The 20,245-nt window shown below is 36.2% G+C and overlaps 1 protein-coding gene across 1 annotated transcript in view; it reads right to left on the bottom strand.

Moving 5' to 3' along the window:
- The window catches only part of LOC150090918 (uncharacterized), a 34,135-nt gene extending 19,963 nt beyond the window's left edge, over positions 1–14,172 (bottom strand). The window contains exon 1 of the mRNA XM_090377509.1: positions 13,939–14,172. Within this exon, the coding sequence (XP_090233635.1) occupies positions 13,939–14,172 (234 nt within the window). The remainder of the gene's footprint in view (positions 1–13,938) is intronic.
- Between the last annotated feature and the right edge of the window lie 6,073 nt (positions 14,173–20,245).

The raw sequence follows: 20,245 nt of genomic DNA, 5'->3' as shown, positions 1-20,245 counted from the left end.
ATCCTGGACATACTGCTACAGTCATGTTCAATGAGTTTGAAAATAAAATGAAGTGGTGCATTGTAGTTCAAACTTTCTTCAATAGATGGCAGTACAGAGATTGTCCAGTAGGCTGACAGGTTTCAAGTAAAAACAAGTTTCATGTCATGATTTTGAATGGAGCAATGAATGAATATAAAATTTTGCTTTAAACTGGGAAGATCTACAACAGAAACACATGAAATTTTAAAAACTGTTTATGGTGATAAAACATTGAGTCATACCAGTGTGTCTGAATGGTATTAGTATTAGCAATGGCCACATGGTACAAGAAAACACCAGCCAAAAAAAAAAAAAAAAAGAAGAAGAAAATAATATAAGAAGAAAATTAAAAAAATAATAAATAATTAATAAAAGAAAAGGAAATAGACAATCTATGCATTTGCCTCCTCCCATAGGTAACTATCCAGCTGACCTTTGAATTTCCCCAAACTGTAAGCCTCTACCACCCATGTAGATAACTTATTCTAGTAATTTATAACTCACTGGCTACAATGAACTAGGGCCCATAAATTCAAGTTATGGGCCCTAGTTCTAGAATCATTTATAATCATTTATATGAAAATTTTGTCCTCATTAATTTTACTTATGCCTCAGAGCCTTAAACACCTCAATCAAGTCTCTTCTAAGGTGTCTAGTTTCCAAGCTCTGCAACCCACATATTCGAAGTCTTTCCTCATATGGATGCCCTTTTTCTGGTCTCACTAGGCAAGTTACTCATCTTTGGACCCTTTCAAGAAACTTAATGTCTTTCTTTAGATGCGGTCTCCATACTTGAACAGTATTCCAAGTGTAGTCTTACAACAGCATTATATAATAGGATTATGACATCCTTATCTCTACTAGCAAATGTTCGATAAATCATCAATAGGACACAATGGACCTTCCTTGCAATCTGTGTACAATACTTAGAGAACTTCATGTCTGACTATGCCATAACACCCAAGTCCCTTTCTTCCACTACTGTTCAACTCCACCAAGTATAAGTTATTTTGGGGTTACTGTTCCCCAGGTGTAATAAAAATGACCTTACACTTTGCTGGATTAAAGCATAGCTGCCATTTTTCTGACCAGCCCTGAAGTCTATCTAGGTCACTCTGAAAATGCACTTCTTGGTGGTGGTCATTAACTACTCTACCAATCTTTACATCATTTTCAAATTTAGACATCATGCCATCTATCCCTTCATCGATGTCATTTATGAAAATCAAAATCAACAGTGGTTCTATTATCAATCCTTTGGGAATGCCACTTTTTTACATCAACCCAATCTGAGGAATGACTATTTATCACAACCCACTGCCTCCTGCCCTAAAGCCATCCTGCTATCCATCCATTTATATGTTGTGATTCCAACCTGTTCCAGCTTATAGAGTAACCACTCATGTGGGACTGAGTCAAATGCTTTGCTGAAATCCATATAAACTATGTCGAAATTATTCCCTAAGTCCAGCTCTTGAGTGACCCTATCAAAATAGCTAACCAGATTAGTTAAACACTATTTTCCCTTTACAAAACCATGCTGAGTATCCTTCAGAATTCCATTTCTATCTAAATGATCCTGAATTCCATCTTTGATCATTGTCTCCATGATTTTTTCTACTACTGAAGTTAGACTGACCAGTCGGTAATTTCTCACTTCACTCTTAGAACTGCCCTATGTAAGGCACTCTTCCAATCCAAGGGAATCACTTCCGAGTCCAGTGATGCTCTCATAATTAGCCTCAACGGTTCAATGCACTCAACTGCTGCCTCCCTTAAGATTATAGGGTATATGCCATCAATCCCAGGAGCCTTACTCACCTGTAGGCTCAAACGTTTTCATTAAATACCCATGTGAAATTTCAATATGATTAATTACATATTTTTCAACTTCACTCCCATAATTTCTCATTGACATAAAGGGTTTTTCTTCTGTAAATATCAATGCAAAGTAACTGTTGAATTCATCTGCAACATCAGCTGAGGTATCTAATACTATCCCATGTCCATTACATAAGGGTCCGATCTGGTTTGTTCTTCTCTTCTTTGTATTTATATATGTGAAGAATTCCTTATCCCCACTCTTTGCCAGCGTAATCTTTTCTGTGGCACTATTACAGATCACTTTGTAGCTATTATAGGTTTCAGCACTTTTTATTACTTTGTAGCTTTTCCATGCCATCTTTTTCTGTTCAAGTAATCTGGCAACTTCATTATACATCCAACTTGGAATCCTCCTCATGGAGTATTTTTTTTTAATGGTATTTACACATTCAAGGCTTCTGTGATAAATGGTTGAAAGATGTATGTGAGGAGTTTCACGATGAACCAAGAATTGGGAATCTAGAAACCTCTTGAAACAAAGACAGAACTGCAAAAGTTCAATAAATTGTGGCAAGAGATCGTCGTTTGATCCTCAGAATGATGACTGAGTTGGATATGAATAAGAGCATGATTAGTCAAATTCTGTATGAAGATTTAGGGAAAAGGAAGGTCTGTGCAAAATTTGTTCCACACAGCTTCACAGATGAGCAGAAGCAACAATGAGTGTCATCATACAAAGATGTCATCAAGACTTGTGTAGACAATCCTAATTTCCTTGACTGTATTGTCACTGGAGATGAGTGTTGGGGGTTTCAGTAAGACCCAGAAACAAAGCGTCAGTGCATGCAGTGGACTTCAAAATTATTAACAAGTCCCAAAATGTTTAGTTTACAGAAAATCCAAGATCAAGACAATGCTGATCATGTTTTTTGATACACAGTGTGTGTGTGATTTGCAAGAAATCTGTAACTGAAGGGAGAGAGTCAATGCCATGTTCTACATACAGGTGCTTCAAAGACTATTGAAGAGAATTTCCCGTGTGAGGTTACAATTTTGAGAGAAAGTCAGCTGATACTTGATGCATGACAATGCCGCTGCCCATTCCACATTTGTCGTGAAGATATTTCTGAAGAAACATGGCATTATTAGCATTAGCATTAGTAGAGGCATATGATGCAAGAAAGCAAGCTTATTCAGCATCAGCCAAAAAAAAAAAAAAAAAACCACTACTCCCATTTCACCCCTCCATTTGTTCGAAATACCTGTCCAGCTGAGCCTTAAATTTGTTTAGGCTATCAACTTCAACAACAAGCGATGGAAGTCTATTCCACAATCCAACTGCCCGCTGGCTAAAGGCAAATTTCCGCACATCTATCCGACATCCATCCTTCCTCAATTTGAATTAATGCCCTCTCGGGTGATTATTCTGAGCAAGAGGAAGAATCCCATCGGCATTGAGCATGCTCAAGCCATTCAAAGCCTTATACACCTCTATCAGATCACCTCGCCGATGCCTAGTCTCCAGGCTCTGTAGTTTGCAAAACTTAAGCCTTTCTTCGTAAGTGCAACCCTTTGTTCCATTCACTAATCTTGTTGCCCTTCTCTGTACTCGTTCCAGCAGCTCTACATTCTTCTTGAAATGAGGCCTCCAGACCTGTATACAGTACTCAAGGTGTGGCCTGACCAATGCCTTATACAAGGGAATAATCACATCCCTGTCCCTGCTAGAAAAATTCCTGTATATCATTGACAAGACACCATGAGCTACTCTTGCAGCTCGTCTGCACTACTCAGAGAACTTCATATCTGCCTGCACAATTACCCCCAGGTCCTTTTCATTCTCTACCACTGTCAGCGTAGTACCACAGAGTTGATACGTTGATCTGGGGTTACTGTTTCCCATATGTAGTACTTTACATTTGTCAATGTTAAACTTCATTTGCCACCTCTCAGCCCATCTGCTCAACCTTTCCAGATCCTGTTGCAGCAGCATAGTATCAGTAGTGTCCTTAACAACCCTGCCAACCTTTGTATCGTCTGCAAACTTGGACATTAAGCCTGATACACCATCATCAATATCATTTATAAATACAGAAAACAACAATGGACCCAACACTGACCCCTGAGGAACTCCACTAATAACATTAGTCCACGTTGAGCAGTGTCCATTGATTACCACCCTCTGTCTTCTGCCACTCAACCATCCCTTTATCCATAGCAGCAATTTGCCTCCAATGCCACACTTCTCCAATTTGTGCAGCAGTCTTCCATGCGCAACAGTATCAAAAGCCTTTCTAAGATCCAAATATATAATATCAAAGTTATTCCCTGCATCCAGTTCTTTTGTGACTACATCATAGTATCCAATCAAATTGGTCAGACAAGACCTGCCCTTAACAAACCCATGCTGTGTCTGAGCTATAACTGAATTCTTGTCCAGATGATCCTGCAGTGCTTCTTTAACCAGTGCCTCCATTAATTTTCCTGGAACCGAAGTTAAACTAACAGGTCTATAATTACTTGTGTCAGCCTTTGATCCTCCTTTGTGAATTGGGGTTACATTTGCACATCTCCAGTCCATGGGTACCTCCCCTGAGTCCAAAGAAGCTCTCATAATTATGGCTAGGGGTTTGCTTACTTCCTTTGCTGCCTCCTTTAATATAACTGGATAGATCCCATCCACCCCGGTTGCCTTTTTTATGTTTACCCTCAACAATTTCTCCTCCACTTTCCTCTCAGTTATTAGAAAATCATCTAGCTCACTGCCAATGTTTACTTCACCTACGACATTCCCCTTCCTGAATAACTCCTCATGTGTGAATGTAGATGCAAAATACTCGTTTAGATTGTTAGCCACCTGAGCTGGATCCTCAACTGTTGAACCATCAACATCCAGTGGACCAATCTGATTCATCCCTTTCCTTCTTGAGTTCAAATAGGTAAAGAACTCTTTTCTGTTTTTCTTTGCATCCTTTGCCAAGGATTTCTCATAATCTGCTTTTGCCTGCCTAATCTCCTTTGTGACTTGGTTTACAGACCAACTTATATCTATCATAGGCTTCCATGTCACCCATTAATTTGTATGTATCCCATGCATTTTTCTTCTCTGCCATATGTCTCATTAGTTCATCTGACAACCATTTAGGCCTGAACCTTGAACAATATTTCTTGGTTGGTATGTAAAGCCTGGTAGCTTCCAAGATTAGTTCCTTGAATGCTTCCCATTTTGAATTTGCTGTTGGTAACATCATCAGTTGGTCCCACTGTATAGAATTTAAATACTGTCTCAGACCATCATAGTCGCCTTTACGAAAGCAAAAACCCTTCCCTTTACCTCTGATGGTAGTTACCTCCTTGAGTAAATCCCACTTCAGCACACTGTGATCACTGCCACCCAGTGTTTCCTTTATCTGCAGATTCCTAATGCATGAAGAATCACTACTGATAATCAGATCAAGAGTATTACTCCCTCTATTTGCCTCCCGAACATGCTGGTGTAGAAAACAATCATCCAATAAATCCACAAAAGCCTTGCTAGTGTGTGAGTGACGAACCCACAAATTCCAGTCAATATCTGGGAAATTAAAATCCCCCATTATAAGACTCTCTGATTTACTGGCCCATTCTATTTCCCTGTACAGTATCTTATTATACTCATCAGAGTCATTAGGCCTATAGCACACTCCTACTCTCAATTTTGATTTACCTATCCTTATGTCACACCAAACTGACTCGACACTGCCCTGTTCATCGATGTCGACTGGCTTCACTTCCTTGGATTTTATGTGTTTTTTAACTAATAGCATAACCCCTCCTCCCTTCCTATCCTGTCTATCCTTTCTGTAGACGTTGTACTCCCCAAATTCCAGTTCTGCATTCCTTATATCTGTGTGACACCACGTCTCTGATATCCCAACAATATCTGCCTTTGATGTTTTGAGTAATACCTCAAATTCATCAAATTTATTTACTAAACTCCTAGCATTGGTGTACACGCAAGTATACATGCACCTGTTTCTATTCTTAGCTACCCTAACACAACCCATGTGTTTACTTGTACCGCAATGACTTCCAGCAGTCTCTGAAATATCCTGCATCTTGTTTTTCAGGCTTCTGCTCATTCCAATAGAAGCAGTGCAAGAATCTCTTTCTCCTCTGCCAGTGGCTACTGTTAATCCATTAGTCTTTGTCTCCCCCCAAGCTAGCAGTTTTCCGACCCACCTAACACTGCCTCGATAGCATCAGCAAACATTCTTGCACCCTTTCTATTTAAGTGTATCCCATCCCTGTAGAAGCAATCTCTCCTGTTAACAAGTACATTCCAGGCTGAAAAAAATTCTACCCCTTGAGCCTTGCACAATCTTTCCAGGGCCGAATTGATCGACAAGGCTCTCATCATATACTCCCTCCTATCGTGTCTGGGCAGAATTGCAGACACTTTCAAATTCAACCCTACTTCACGGCTTTTTTTCAACAGTGACCTGTACTTGTTAAGTAATTCCGCTGGTCTCCTACTCTTAATATCATTAGTGCCAACGTGTACAACTATATCACCTTTTGTGCCCTTAAAATTATAGATAAACCATCCACCCTACCCTCCTGAAGTAGCACAAACAGACTTCTTCCTCTTTCCCTAAAAGCAAAGTGATTTCAGGATGTTGAGAACACAAAGAAACACAACTGCTGAACTGAACAAACACCGTCTCTTTGGATGCCTTCACTGACTCATTTCAGAAACTTTTAGAATAGTGTAATAAGTGCAATTAATCAGGTCGTGATTATTTTGAATAAAAGTAAAACTATTTTTGATCTCTTTCAACTATGTGTTCCTTTTATTGCACCAGTTCAGGAACTTTATTGCCAAACCTCATATACAGACATTATTAAATGCTAGGAATGAGTTGTTTGGCTGATTATGCCTGGCCAAAAAAAAAAAAATCATACCTACCAGAAAAGCAAAATTTGCAGATTCTAAAGCAAATTGATCCCGATTCCAAAAATATCAAAATTATGTCACTTTCATGTCTCCATTGAAAGACACTGAAATTTTTGTAACATAATCAACAACCAGCTTCAAATATCTTACAATAATACATATACTATTATAAAAATAGGTCTTATTCATTTTAAAATATTTTAATCAAACATATAATGTACAATATATTGCATTCCCTTAGAAATGTTTACCATTCAGAATTTTTCTTATAGTCCATTTTGCTTTTACTAAGAACCTAGCAACGATCTTCCATCATGGCAGTATTCCAGCAAACTTGGTACCACTTTTCCATTGTGGATATGTCCTGATGAATGCATTCTACTTACCCATCACTTACATCTCCCAAATTCTGAGGGGGAAAAACTGAGATGGAGGAAAAGGAAATGAATTTTCAAAGACATTTAGTAGCTCATATCTTTATAACAATGCAGTAAAGTTGACACCAGAGATTCATAATTATTATCTTTCTTTCTTCCAAGAAATCCATGCACAACTACTCTAAATGAGCTGCTTGTTCAGTATCTTGTAGCTTTGTTTCAAATACATCATGTTTGAAGAGTTTCTTTATTTAAGGTCCAATGAAAATGTCTATTTTCAATTTTTTCATCTGTTAAACCAGGAAACATTTCCCTTAAGTAGCAGAATCCACTTCTTTCTTTACCCTGCGCCTTGACAAAATTCTTATTAATCCAAGCTTTATAGGCAAAGGTGGAAGAAGAACAACCTTTTTTTTGGTTCAAGCAGTGAAACATATTTGGTATTACTTCTCCCTGGTAAAAATTCTTTTCCAAGCTGCTGAAAAACAATGTTTTTTTGTTGCATGATCCCACAAACGCAGAAAACAAATTTTGTGAAATCTCCACACAGACCAGTGAGTGATCCAATTACCTTAAGATCACCACATACATTCCAAGCAAAACCATGGCACTTTATTGCACTTGGAATCTCAGACATACTTTCATGTTTCTTTCAAGCCAACAGAATGAAGTAGAGGAACTGATGGGAATGCATTTCAACTGTGCAGCAAAACTGCTTTTAAACTTAATTTTGAGGCATCAATAAATATATGCCATTCATTAGGCTTATGTTCAATGCCCATTTCATTCAGAAGGCCACTGATATCGTTACAGAAATACATACCATCTTCCATAATGAAATATTTTGAAAACACTTTGTGATGTTTTTGACATACTGTAAAAAAGTATAGTTCCTGTTTCAAGTAACTTCTACTACTGTAACCTAGAACTAAGGAGTTCTGCTTGCTCTTTAGAAAAGGTTAAATCACAAACTAAGTCTTTCAACTCTTCCTGCTTATAATTTTAGATTGGTACTCCAAATTTGTTGAATAGGATGGTTCAGCAATGTCTGAAATACAAGAATCCTTGCTATACTCGACACTACTTCCTTTATCCCATGTGATGGGGATCTGGTATTAGCAAGTCTTCATTATGTGGAACAGGCTTTATTGCATGGATATATTAGCTTATTTCATGCTGTGCTTGCTTTTCTGGACATCTCTAATATTTTTGTCATGCAGAAATAGTAATCATCAATGTGGTTATGCAGTTCTGGACACCATAAGAACAACAAAAGGCATACTTTTAATTTTAGCAGTTAGCCACATCTTGAGATTTATGGTGCAGATCACACAGCACATACGTGGAGCCCAAGTTTTGTCCTGATAGCTATTGTTGCAACCAAAGTATACAGAATATGAATGTTTAGTAATACTGTAGATTTTCTTCATGGTACATGTCAGGGTTATTCAGACTTTCTTTGCTTCTGGTTAAACATTTTAACAATAAATACAAATGGGCCTGTTGTACTGGATTTCATTGTGTAAGGAGGTGTACATATCCAGTAATAAATTTAATGACAAGATTGTAGCTTTCAGAGTAATTATATATATACATAAGTATACACCGATGAGCCAAAACATTAGGACCACCTACTTAATATGATGTTGGTCCTCCGTGTGCAGCCAAAACAGCTCGTACCTGGCAAGGCATGGTTTGTTATTTATTTTTATTTGGTTTTTAGGAGCATTAGCAACTAAGGCCATATTGCTCCGGGGATATGCAGTGGTCATTCCCTGACCTTTCTGCATCCTCCATATTTGGTGGTCATAGGCTCAAACTCCAGTCTAATCAAGAAGCGTATGCTACGCACTGCTGCTCCTACCCACCTGGCTACAGAGGCAGGCAGGCAGGCAGGCAAGGCATGGACACTACAAGATTTCTAAATGTGTCTTGTGGTATCTGGTACCAACACATAACCCGCAGATCCTATAACTCCTGTAAGGTCCATGGTTGAGACGCCACAGATCGGAGCTGCTGTCCCAACACAAACCACAGATGCTTAATGGGATTGATGTTGTTTGTTGTTTTTTGGCTTTTAGGAGCATTAGCAACTAAGGCCATATTGCTCCAGGGATATGCGGTGGTCATTCCCTGACCTTTCCGCATCCTCCATATTTGGTGGTCACGGGCTCAAACCTCGGCCTAATGAAGAAGCATGTGCTACGCACTGCTGCTCCTGCCCACCTGGCTAAGGAGGCACCTATATACACAGTAAAACTTATTAAATTCAAATTTGGATAATTTAATTTTTGTTTTCTCGTTTGCTTCAATTTATATTGTTTTGCGTAAAATATCTCTAGAATGTAAAGGAAAATCAAAGCCTTTTTGCATAATTCAAAGTTGCAAACTCACCATGGAAGAAACACAAAGTAGTTTATATAAACAGTGGCTCTGTTCTGAAAATGGAGAAGCAAAACCTTCTTGTTATTACTCCTTTTCACATTTACACTTACATTACAGTAATAATGCTGTCAAAAAGTTCTGCTATACCTGGTATAGCAGAACTTTTTGAATCTTTATCTACCTATTCATTCTATCCATTTTTTTTTTTTTTTTTGTTTTGTTTTCTCCTTCTCTATGTTTTCTCTAATTCAGTAGAGAATTCCACATGATGTAAACACATAATACAGAAACTGCATTATATCATTTAGTGTTCCATAATAAAATAAAAAAGTTTTTGTATAAACATTAGTGATTTGAGTAATCTTGTAATAGTGTGCAAAGCAGTATTTTTAGTAGTATTTTATTTTTATTTAACAATTAAAAATATTTAATGTTAAATGTTTACTGGTGGACCACAAATCAAAGAAAAAAATCATTATTAACCATTGAAATGTCCAAAAAATGGCTAATAAAGTTTAATAAACAAATCATATGGTTTTATTCATAGACAGTTGCATACATCGGCTGTATACAATAGAATCAGTTTAGCATTTACAAATATAAATATAGCTCCCTCCTCACATGACATCAAAAGTTCAATCCATGAAACAAGGAGTGATTCAGAATTTTAAGCATCTTTATCATCATTCTGCATGAAATGGACAAGAACAATAACTGAGTCACATTGAACCTTCTAGAAGAATGTGAACTGATGAACAAAGCTTGGCAAGATTATAAAACAATTTTCAATTAATTTAGATGTGATTTCTTGCCAAGCTTCTTGTCATGACATTGATGTGACTTTCATTCTAATTTGTTTCTGATTATTATTCCACGTGATTTTTTCCTATGTTGCAATAACTGTTATTCCTTGTTGTTTATCATAAAAAGTTAATATTATTTTATAAGGATTCTGAAACTTAAGTTGCAAAATATATTTAAGCTGTTATTAAAGCACAAAATACACAGTAATGATGTATAAATTAAAACACTTTTATACCATGCACAAAGACTGTTGCTTACTGTGATAAGTGCTGCTTGCAGGATGTAACTGATACCTGTAACTGAAAAATTTAAATAATAAAATTTAAAGAAAATTTTGAAACTGCAAACTAAAAATGAAATCATAGTTAACATGCATTTATATTTTGATTTAACAAAGTGCATATATTATTTATCTAATTGTTTTTAGTACCTTTGTCTTGGAAGGGGGGGAGTTCCTTTGAATTTCCAAGTTTTGCTGTATATATATATATCTGATAATTAAAATAAATATAATATTTAAAATAAAAACATCAGCCAGTAGTACGGCAATAATGCAGGGCGAAACGAAACGTAAAATAATATAAAATAAACAAACAGGGAAGGGAAAGTAGCGGTAGTAGGACAAAAGGTAGTCGATAATCCCCTGTATAATTTAGTCAATTAAGTCATTAAACCCAATTAATAAAACATGATGTAAATTTAAAATAATGCCAATTATACATAATTTAGCGGAACCCCCTCGGAGGTACCATTTCCAAAAGATGTGAAATATCACCAAAAAAGGGTTAAAGAAACTACCAAAAAACTAAAATATCAAAATAATAGACTGACCATTATGCCCCATATCGACAGAGGACCACGAGGCCAATAATGGTCATGGAATCGCTGCATTTCAATCGTCCTCGTGGTCTTCGTGGCCTCGTGGTCCTCTGTCGATATGGGGCATAATGGTCAGTCTATTATTTTGATATTTTAGTTTTTTGGTAGTTTCTTTAACCCTTTTTTGGTGATATTTCACGTCTTTTGGAAATGGTACCTTCGAGGGGGTTCCGCTAAATTATGTATAATTGGCATTATTTTAAATTTACATCATGTTTTATTAATTGGGTTTAATGACTTAATTGACTAAATTATACAGGGGATTATCGACTACCTTTTGTCCTACTACCGCTACTTTCCCTTCCCTGTTTGTTTATTTTATATTATTTTACGTTTCGTTTCGCTCTGCATTATTGCCGTACTACTGGCTGATGTTTTTATTTTAAATATTATATTTATTTTAATTATCAGATATAATTAGGCATCATGTGGAGGATGTGCATTTGCTGCCTCTAATGATAGCTACATAGCCATATTTATTTATTTTTATTACTTTTGCCTAACTTTTACCTCACATAATATAAATTAATGGTAGTAGTGGGTTGATATGCTAAATAAGCAGCGCCTGTGCCGCCATTTATTTCTTTCCTTTCTATTATATAAGCTGGTTAAGCTTGCATTATGTCAGTGGTGTGGCTCTGATCTAGAGTGCTGTCTGTTCTATAGATTATTTTTCGCTGCATAAGGACCACCGCCATGCAAATCCTTTGCATTGGTTGATCTATCGGAGAATGGAGGTGTGGTTTGGTTCTTCGATATTTCCGCCTTTGCGATGATTTGTATGACGATTGAAATGCAGCGATTCCATGACCATTATTGGCCTCGTGGTCCTCTGTCGATATGGGGCATAATGGTCAGTCTATGATTTTGATATTTTAGTTTTTTGGTAGTTTCTTTAACCCTTTTTTGGTGATATTTCACGTCTTTTGGAAATGGTACCTTCGAGGGGGTTCCGCTAAATTATGTATAATTGGCATTATTTTAAATTTACATCATGTTTTATTAATTGGGTTTAATGACTTAATTGACTAAATTATACAGGGGATTATCGACTACCTTTTGTCCTACTACCACTACTTTCCCTTCCCTGTTTGTTTATTTTATATTATTTTACGTTTCGTTTCGCTCTGCATTATTGCCGTACTACTGGCTGATGTTTTTATTTTAAATATTATATTTATTTTAATTATCAGATATAATTAGGCATCATGTGGAGGATGTGCATTTGCTGCCTCTAATGATAGCTACATAGCCATATTTATTTATTTTTATTACTTTTGCCTAACTTTTACCTCACATAATATAAATTAATGGTAGTAGTGGGTTGATATGCTAAATAAGCAGCGCCTGTGCCGCCATTTATTTCTTTCCTTTCTATTATATAAGCTGGTTAAGCTTGCATTATGTCAGTGGTGTGGCTCTGATCTAGAGTGCTGTCTGTTCTATAGATTATTTTTCGCTGCATAAGGACCACCGCCATGCAAATCCTTTGCATTGGTTGATCTATCGGAGAATGGAGGTGTGGTTTGGTTCTTCGATATTTCCGCCTTTGCGATGATTTGTATGACGATTGAAATGCAGCGATTCCATGACCATTATTGGCCTCGTGGTCCTCTGTCGATATGGGGCATAATGGTCAGTCTATGATTTTGATATTTTAGTTTTTTGGTAGTTTCTTTAACCCTTTTTTGGTGATATTTCACGTCTTTTGGAAATGGTACCTTCGAGGGGGTTCCGCTAAATTATGTATAATTGGCATTATTTTAAATTTACATCATGTTTTATTAATTGGGTTTAATGACTTAATTGACTAAATTATACAGGGGATTATCGACTACCTTTTGTCCTACTACCACTACTTTCCCTTCCCTGTTTGTTTATTTTATATTATTTTACGTTTCGTTTCGCTCTGCATTATTGCCGTACTACTGGCTGATGTTTTTATTTTAAATATTATATTTATTTTAATTATCAGATATAATTAGGCATCATGTGGAGGATGTGCATTTGCTGCCTCTAATGATAGCTACATAGCCATATTTATTTATTTTTATTACTTTTGCCTAACTTTTACCTCACATAATATATATATATATATATATATATAAAATTACTACTGTAAGAGTGTAATTTGTACCATTTTTTTTTTCTAAATATAAAAACAAATATATATATATAAACCATTAAAACACTGACTTTAATGTACTGAATTAATATACTGTATTTTTTGGCTAGTGCTATTGCGGTGGCAATGGATACACTACATCCATAATGTGTTGTGTATTGTATTAATATATTGCGAGGAAGGTTATAGTATTATAATCATATTATGATATGTACCTAGACGGATCTATGGAAAACACATATTATATATACAGAAGGAAAATATACGTGTCTTATTGTTGCATACCCACAATTCGGGTGACTTCATCTGAGATCAACCACCCAAATTGAAAGTAAAACAGCGATAAGGGGTGTGCAATGATAAGACATGTATATTTTACTTTTGTATATATTTTCCTTCTGTATATATACTATGCGTTTTCCATAGATCCGTCTAGGTATATATCATAATACAATTATAATACTATAACCTTCCTCACAATATATATATATATAAATAAATGCTTTTAGTATGTTGTACCCTTGACATAAAACCATAAAAATAAATAAATACACAAATATATTTATTTAAATAGTAACAATACTTACCTCGGATGGCTCCTCTCCATGCACTTTTTCTGCTACATTTTCTCCAACAAATTGTGGAGTTCCTCCTGGGGTAGTTAAACAAAGTAAGATTCTTGGATCAAGCAAATGCGGAACTTTAAATGATGAAACAAAAGTATTCTCACTAGGAGACCCATTATGTGCCACAGAGACTTCTTCTTCAACCTGGCCTTGCTGGCTAAGCTCTTCACCAGTTATAACACCTGATTCAGCCATTTGTTTAACAGGATCTATTATATACAGAACAAATTATTATAACAGTTGAGTTGAATTCAGTTGGGTTTTGTTTGGTTAGTATTAGTATTGGCAAAAGGATGTAGCAAAAAACCCTCTTACCCACTTTATCTGCCTATTCCTTCTAAAAATTTTTCTAATAGATTCATTCAACAACTATTTCCACAACATTCAACAACAATTCATTCAAACTACTTACTTCCACAACAATAAATGACTCTTTTGCTGAAAAAAAAAAGTTCCTACACATCTATTCTGCACCCATCGTTTTTCAATTTATGCCTCCCCCAAGAGTTTAATTTGAGAAAGAGCAAAGATGCCATCACATTTAGTTTACCCAACACTTTTTAAAGCTTTAAACACTTAAATTAGATATCACATGGATGCCTAATTTTCAGATGCTGCAATTTACAGAAACACTAGTCTTAGTAAGAATATCTTTTATTTCCCCAACTACTGATGCTCTACTCTGAACCCATTCCAACAGGTCTATGTTCCTTCCTCATAACAGATCAATATCCTTCATAAAATGAGGTTTCCAAGTACTCGAGATACCTGATTTTCTTTATACAATAGAGTAATCACCTCTTTGTCCCTGCTGGACAAGTTTCTGTATATTAATGACAGAACTATGAGCTGTTCTTGCAGCCTGTCTGCACTGTTTAGAGAACTTCATACCAGTCAGTATTAGACAGACTGGTATCCCCATCTCCAAAAACTTTGTCTGTAAATTTATATTCAAAATATTTATTCATCAAATAGAATTTTTAATCTTAATTTCAATATTCTGGGTGATATCCAACAGTAGTCTAATATTTTGTTTTCCTATTCTTTCTTTATTATAACAGCAACTCCCGATGATGCCCACATTTCACTTGGTACGCCTGAATTTCCCCAAGATATCAGCGCTAATCAACTACCCAATTTATTCCAGAAATCAACAACAAAAAAAAAATAAAATAAAAATAAATTAAATTAATCCATAAAAAGCCATGCATAACTATTCACTGTCTCCTATCACTGCAACCTAAATGAGAAAGTTATATTAAAAGAAGCATAGTACTTAGGGTTCAGGAGCATCAGTGATTCAATTGTTAACAGTAATAACTTGCCCCTAATGCCACATTGCTCTTACTTATACAATTGTTCACATGCAACAATACCAAAAGCATTACCAAAACCTATGTACATTATGTAAAATTATTATTTGCATTCAGTTCCTTTGTGAGCTTACAGCTAATCAGACTGCTCAGGCACAAACCTCTATTAACAAATTCATGTTATTGCCTTAGGGCTCTTACCTTTGCACCCTTTCAACCATCTTTTTGAAGAGAAGAGACATTTGGACACCTCCAATTGGCAAGAACTTTCCATGAATGTTAACGATGCTATCATTAAAATTATATTTAAATTTAAAATTAAGAAAACACTTTTAAAAACTCCACATTTTAAATGGAACAATTTGTTTATTGACTCTGTAACATTGAGACTCTAATGAAAACCCTACATTTAGAACCTTCAATACTAGTATAATTTGCATATTTACCAATGATATTTCTGAATTCATTTTGGGATTCTATAATCAAGTGGAAGCAAAAATGAATAGGACTGTGCTCAGACTTGAACTGTTAACAGACATAACTAATTGTTAATATCCATATCATATATTATGTATGTACAAGTGTGAATTCATAGATTTTTCACTCAACATATTAGATGCTGTCATTATTATAACAGTTGGCTATAATAATGTAGCCTTCCTATCGTCCACCCTCTTCACCTCCACCTATCCTCTAAAGCCTGAACTGTCATTTTTAGCCTTTCCAACAAAAACAGTTTTTTTTTAGGGCCTTCCCTGGTAAGCTCAGGAGAAGTCAGGGTTTGCCCAGCCAGATAATCTAATCCCTAGTCCCTGGCCCGGCTCCCTGCACCTGGTACAGATATTAGGGATTAGTGGTTTTCCATGGGCCCCCCCAAGGCTAAGAGGTCAGATGAACGTCACCCTACATTACATAAACCATACTATGTGACCTTTACATGATACTGTATTCAACACAAGGAAACTGACATCGGAGTTGTGGGGAATCACAGAAGCTCCTGAACCCTAAGTACTATGATTCTTTTAATGTAACCTGATATATTCCATCAATCCCAAGTGTCTTGTTTACTTTTAGCCAAAACAATTTCTGTTCAATTTCATTTCAGTTATCATAAAATCATTTAACTCCCAGTCAGTATTAGACAGACTGGAATCCCCATCTCCAAAAACTTTGTCTGTAAATTTATATTCAAAATATTTATTCATCAGATAGAATTTTTAGTTTTAATTTCAATATTCTGGGTGATATCCAACAGTAGTCTAATATTTGGTTTTCCTATTCTTTCTTTATTATAACAGCAACTCCCGATGATGCCCACATTTCACTTGGTAAGCCTGAATATATCATTATGGTTTTTTTTTTTGGTCTTTATGAGAATCAGCAACTAAGGCCATATTGCTCTGGGGATATGGCGGTGGTCATTCCCTGACCTTTCCACATACTCCGTATTTGGTGGTCACGGGCTCGAACCCCGGTCTAACCAAGAAGCGTGTGCTATGCACTGCTGCTCCTGCCCACCTGGCTTCGGAGGGGCCATATCATTATGAAGTTACCTATGAAGAAGGCATGCAGCATATAAATGTGCGGAAATTTGTCTTCAGCCAGCAAGTAATTGATTGGTGGAACAGACTTCCATCTTTTGTTGTAGAAGTTGAAATCCTAAATAAATTTAAGGCTGAGCTGGACAGGCATTTGGAACGAATGGAGGGGTGAAATGGGAGGGTTTTTTTTTTTGGCTGATGCTGCATAAGCTTGCTTTCTTGCATCATATGCCTCTACTAATGCTAAAGGCAACATTGATGAAACCGTAGATGTTGTTGTTGTTGTTATTTGGTTTTTAGGAGCATTAGCAACTAAGGCCATATTGCTCCGGGATATGCGGTGGTCATTCCCTGAATGACCTTTCCGCATCCTCCGTATTTGGTGGTGACGGGCTCGAACCCCGGTCTAATCAAGAAGCGTGTGCTACGCACTGCTGCTCCTTCCCACCTGGCTACGTAGGCGCCGATGAAACCGTAGAATTTTATGACGAATTACAAGAGATCATAGACCAAACTAACAAAAACGAATACCTTATACTAGCAAGAGATTTTAATGCAAGAGTTGTTGCTCAATCAGTAGACAAATGTAGAGGATCAGAAGGCAAACTCATGGTCAACAATAATGCAAGATGCTTGATAGACTTCTGCATTTTTAATAAACTAAAAATTACAAATACTTTTTTCAGACACAAGAATATCCATAAATTCACATGAGAAGCATGAAACACAAAGTCTATAATAGACTATATTATCATTAATGAAAATTTAAATGACAAAATTAGAGACACTAGAGTATTCAGAGGCAGTGAAATTGACAGTGATCACTGCCTAGTAGAAAGCACTTTCAAAATAAAAAGAAATTATCTTAATAAAAAGAAGAAAATACCAACAAAAACTACTAAGAAATTAAAAATACATTTCTTTGAAGATGAAAGCACTAAATTCCTGTATGAAAGTCAATTGAAAGATAAACTCAAATCGGATGAAAGTGATAATGTTGAAGAAATCTGGTGAAACATGAAAAAATCAATTCTAGGAGCTGCTGAAGAAAGTCTTGAATATAAACCTATAAAAAATAAAAACTGGCCAAGAACTTGGAATGAAGAATTGAAACAAATAATCAATGAGAAAAAAAAACCTATAAACTGTTCCTACAAACTAAAGACCTACATTTACACATAAAATATAAAAAGCTTAGAGAAGAAGTCAGAAAACTAACCAGAAGAATCCAACGAGATGACTGGGATAAATTTGTTAAATCTTTAGAACGTGATATCATGGGCCCACAGAGAAGAGGTTTTAAAATTTTTAAGAAATTACAACTAGATACAAATGATCAAATAAAAACCAACTCCATCTCTCAAACAGGACAGAAGCAACACTATTCCAAACTATGGTATTACCTTGACACTAGGGAATTGGAAGATGAATCTGTGGTAACTGAAGATGAAGAAAATATAACAATGGAAGAACTAGAGTTAAAATTACAAAAATGAAAAAACGGAAAAAGCCCAGGCATAGACAATTTGAATGTAGAACTATTTAAATATGGTGGCACCTTACTAAAAAATGCACTACTAAAATTATTTAACAATCATATGGCATAAGCAACAGATACCCAAATATTGGGAAACAGGAGTAGTAATCAATTTACACAAAAAAGGCTCCAGAAATAACCGTAACAACTACAGAGGGATAACACTGCTATCAACTGCTTCAAAGCTATACTCTAATATACTAAAGAATAAACTTAATAAATACAGTGAACAATTCTTAGAAGAAGAACAATGTGGGTTCAGAAAAGGGAGAAGCACAATAGATGCCATTTTCTCATTACAACATACTTTGGAGAAAAGAAGAAAATTCAGTCTATCAACATTTCTGCTGTTTATTGATTATTATTATTATTATTAATATAAAGCATATGGTGCAAGGAAGCTTGAGGCTTATGCTGCACTAGCCAAAAAAAATTTCTGAATTACCCTGAGAGAGAGAGAGAGAGAGAGAGAAGGGAATCACCAAGAAAGAGAAGAATGATGATATCCAGTTCAAGACCGTGGGTGTGCCAAGCCCATACTCACCAGATGTGAGCATCTGAGGTAATATGAAAATGCATATGACAATGTAAACCAGGAAAAATTTTGGCAATTCTACAGGAAGAAAATATCCCAACCCAACTCCGGAAAGCGATGCAAAGCCTATATAAAAACTCAAAAGTCTGTATAAAATATTCTAATGGCCAACTATCAGATCCAATTAACACCGATAAAGGAGTCAAACAAGGATGTGGACTATCACCAAATTTATTTAATACCTACATCAATAAAATTATTAAAAAATGGAAACAAACAATTAACAACGGACTACAGTTGAACAACAGAAATAAAATCCAAACTATATTATTATTATTATTAGCTATATGGTGCAAGGAAGCCTAAGGCTTATGCTGCACCAGCCAAAAAAAAAAAAAAAAAATTTCCGAGTTATCCTGAGAGAGAGAGAGAGAGAGGGAGAGGGGGGAATCACCAAGAAAGAGAAGAATGATGATATCCAGCTCAGGACCCTGGGTGTGCCAAGCCCATACTCACCAGATGTTAGGAGCTCACCAGATGTTACGGTTGTTAGGAGCATTACCAACTAAGACAATATTGCTCTGGGGATATGCGGTGGTCATTCCCTGACCTTTCCGCATTCTCCGTATTTGGTGGTCACGGGCTCGAGGTGGCAATGAACGTGTAGAGTGGTTCACTTCACGACACCTGGTCAGCGTGAAGAGGAAAAGACCAAACCCTCCAGCATATGACAGCACAACAAAACAAATGGCCCTCAGTCCCCAACGGCTTTCATTCCCCCTCTTACGGCAGCCAGAGGATCAGAGTGGAAGCAGAGGGTGCTAAGAATCTCTGGGTACGACCAGGCTGCCATGCACGGAAACTGAACTTGGCCTGTTACAACGTACGATCACTCATCGGTGAAGACAGGATATTAGAGCTGGAAAAGGAATTAGAAAATGTGAATTGGAATATCATCGGTTTGGCTGAAACATGAAGAAGAAATCAATCACTTATAAGTTTATTAAGTGGAAATCTGCTGTACACCAATTCTGGTCCATTAAGATTTAAAAAACAACATTTTGGAATTCAAAAGTACATCACCAAGGGTGTTAAGACTAATACTCAAGATTTCTAAGAGGTACAAGCTAAAGGTTATAATGATTTATGCACCAACATCAAGCCATGATGATAAAGAGGTTGAAGAAATGTACACCGAAATTGAGTCTTCTAGATAAGCATAAAACCCACTACACTATTATTATAGGGGACTTCAATGCTAAGGTTGGAAAAAGACAAAACAGCACAGAAAGGGGAACTATAGGAAATTTTGGAATTGGTGAAAGAAATAAAAGAGGTGAAA

This window comes from Mastigoproctus giganteus, chromosome 1 (genome assembly GCF_048544385.1).
Source record: "Mastigoproctus giganteus isolate SK-2022 chromosome 1, ASM4854438v1, whole genome shotgun sequence".
Taxonomy (NCBI): domain Eukaryota; kingdom Metazoa; phylum Arthropoda; class Arachnida; order Uropygi; family Thelyphonidae; genus Mastigoproctus; species Mastigoproctus giganteus.
Note: the sequence above shows the minus strand (reverse complement) of the source record. Positions and strands in the feature narration are given on the sequence as shown.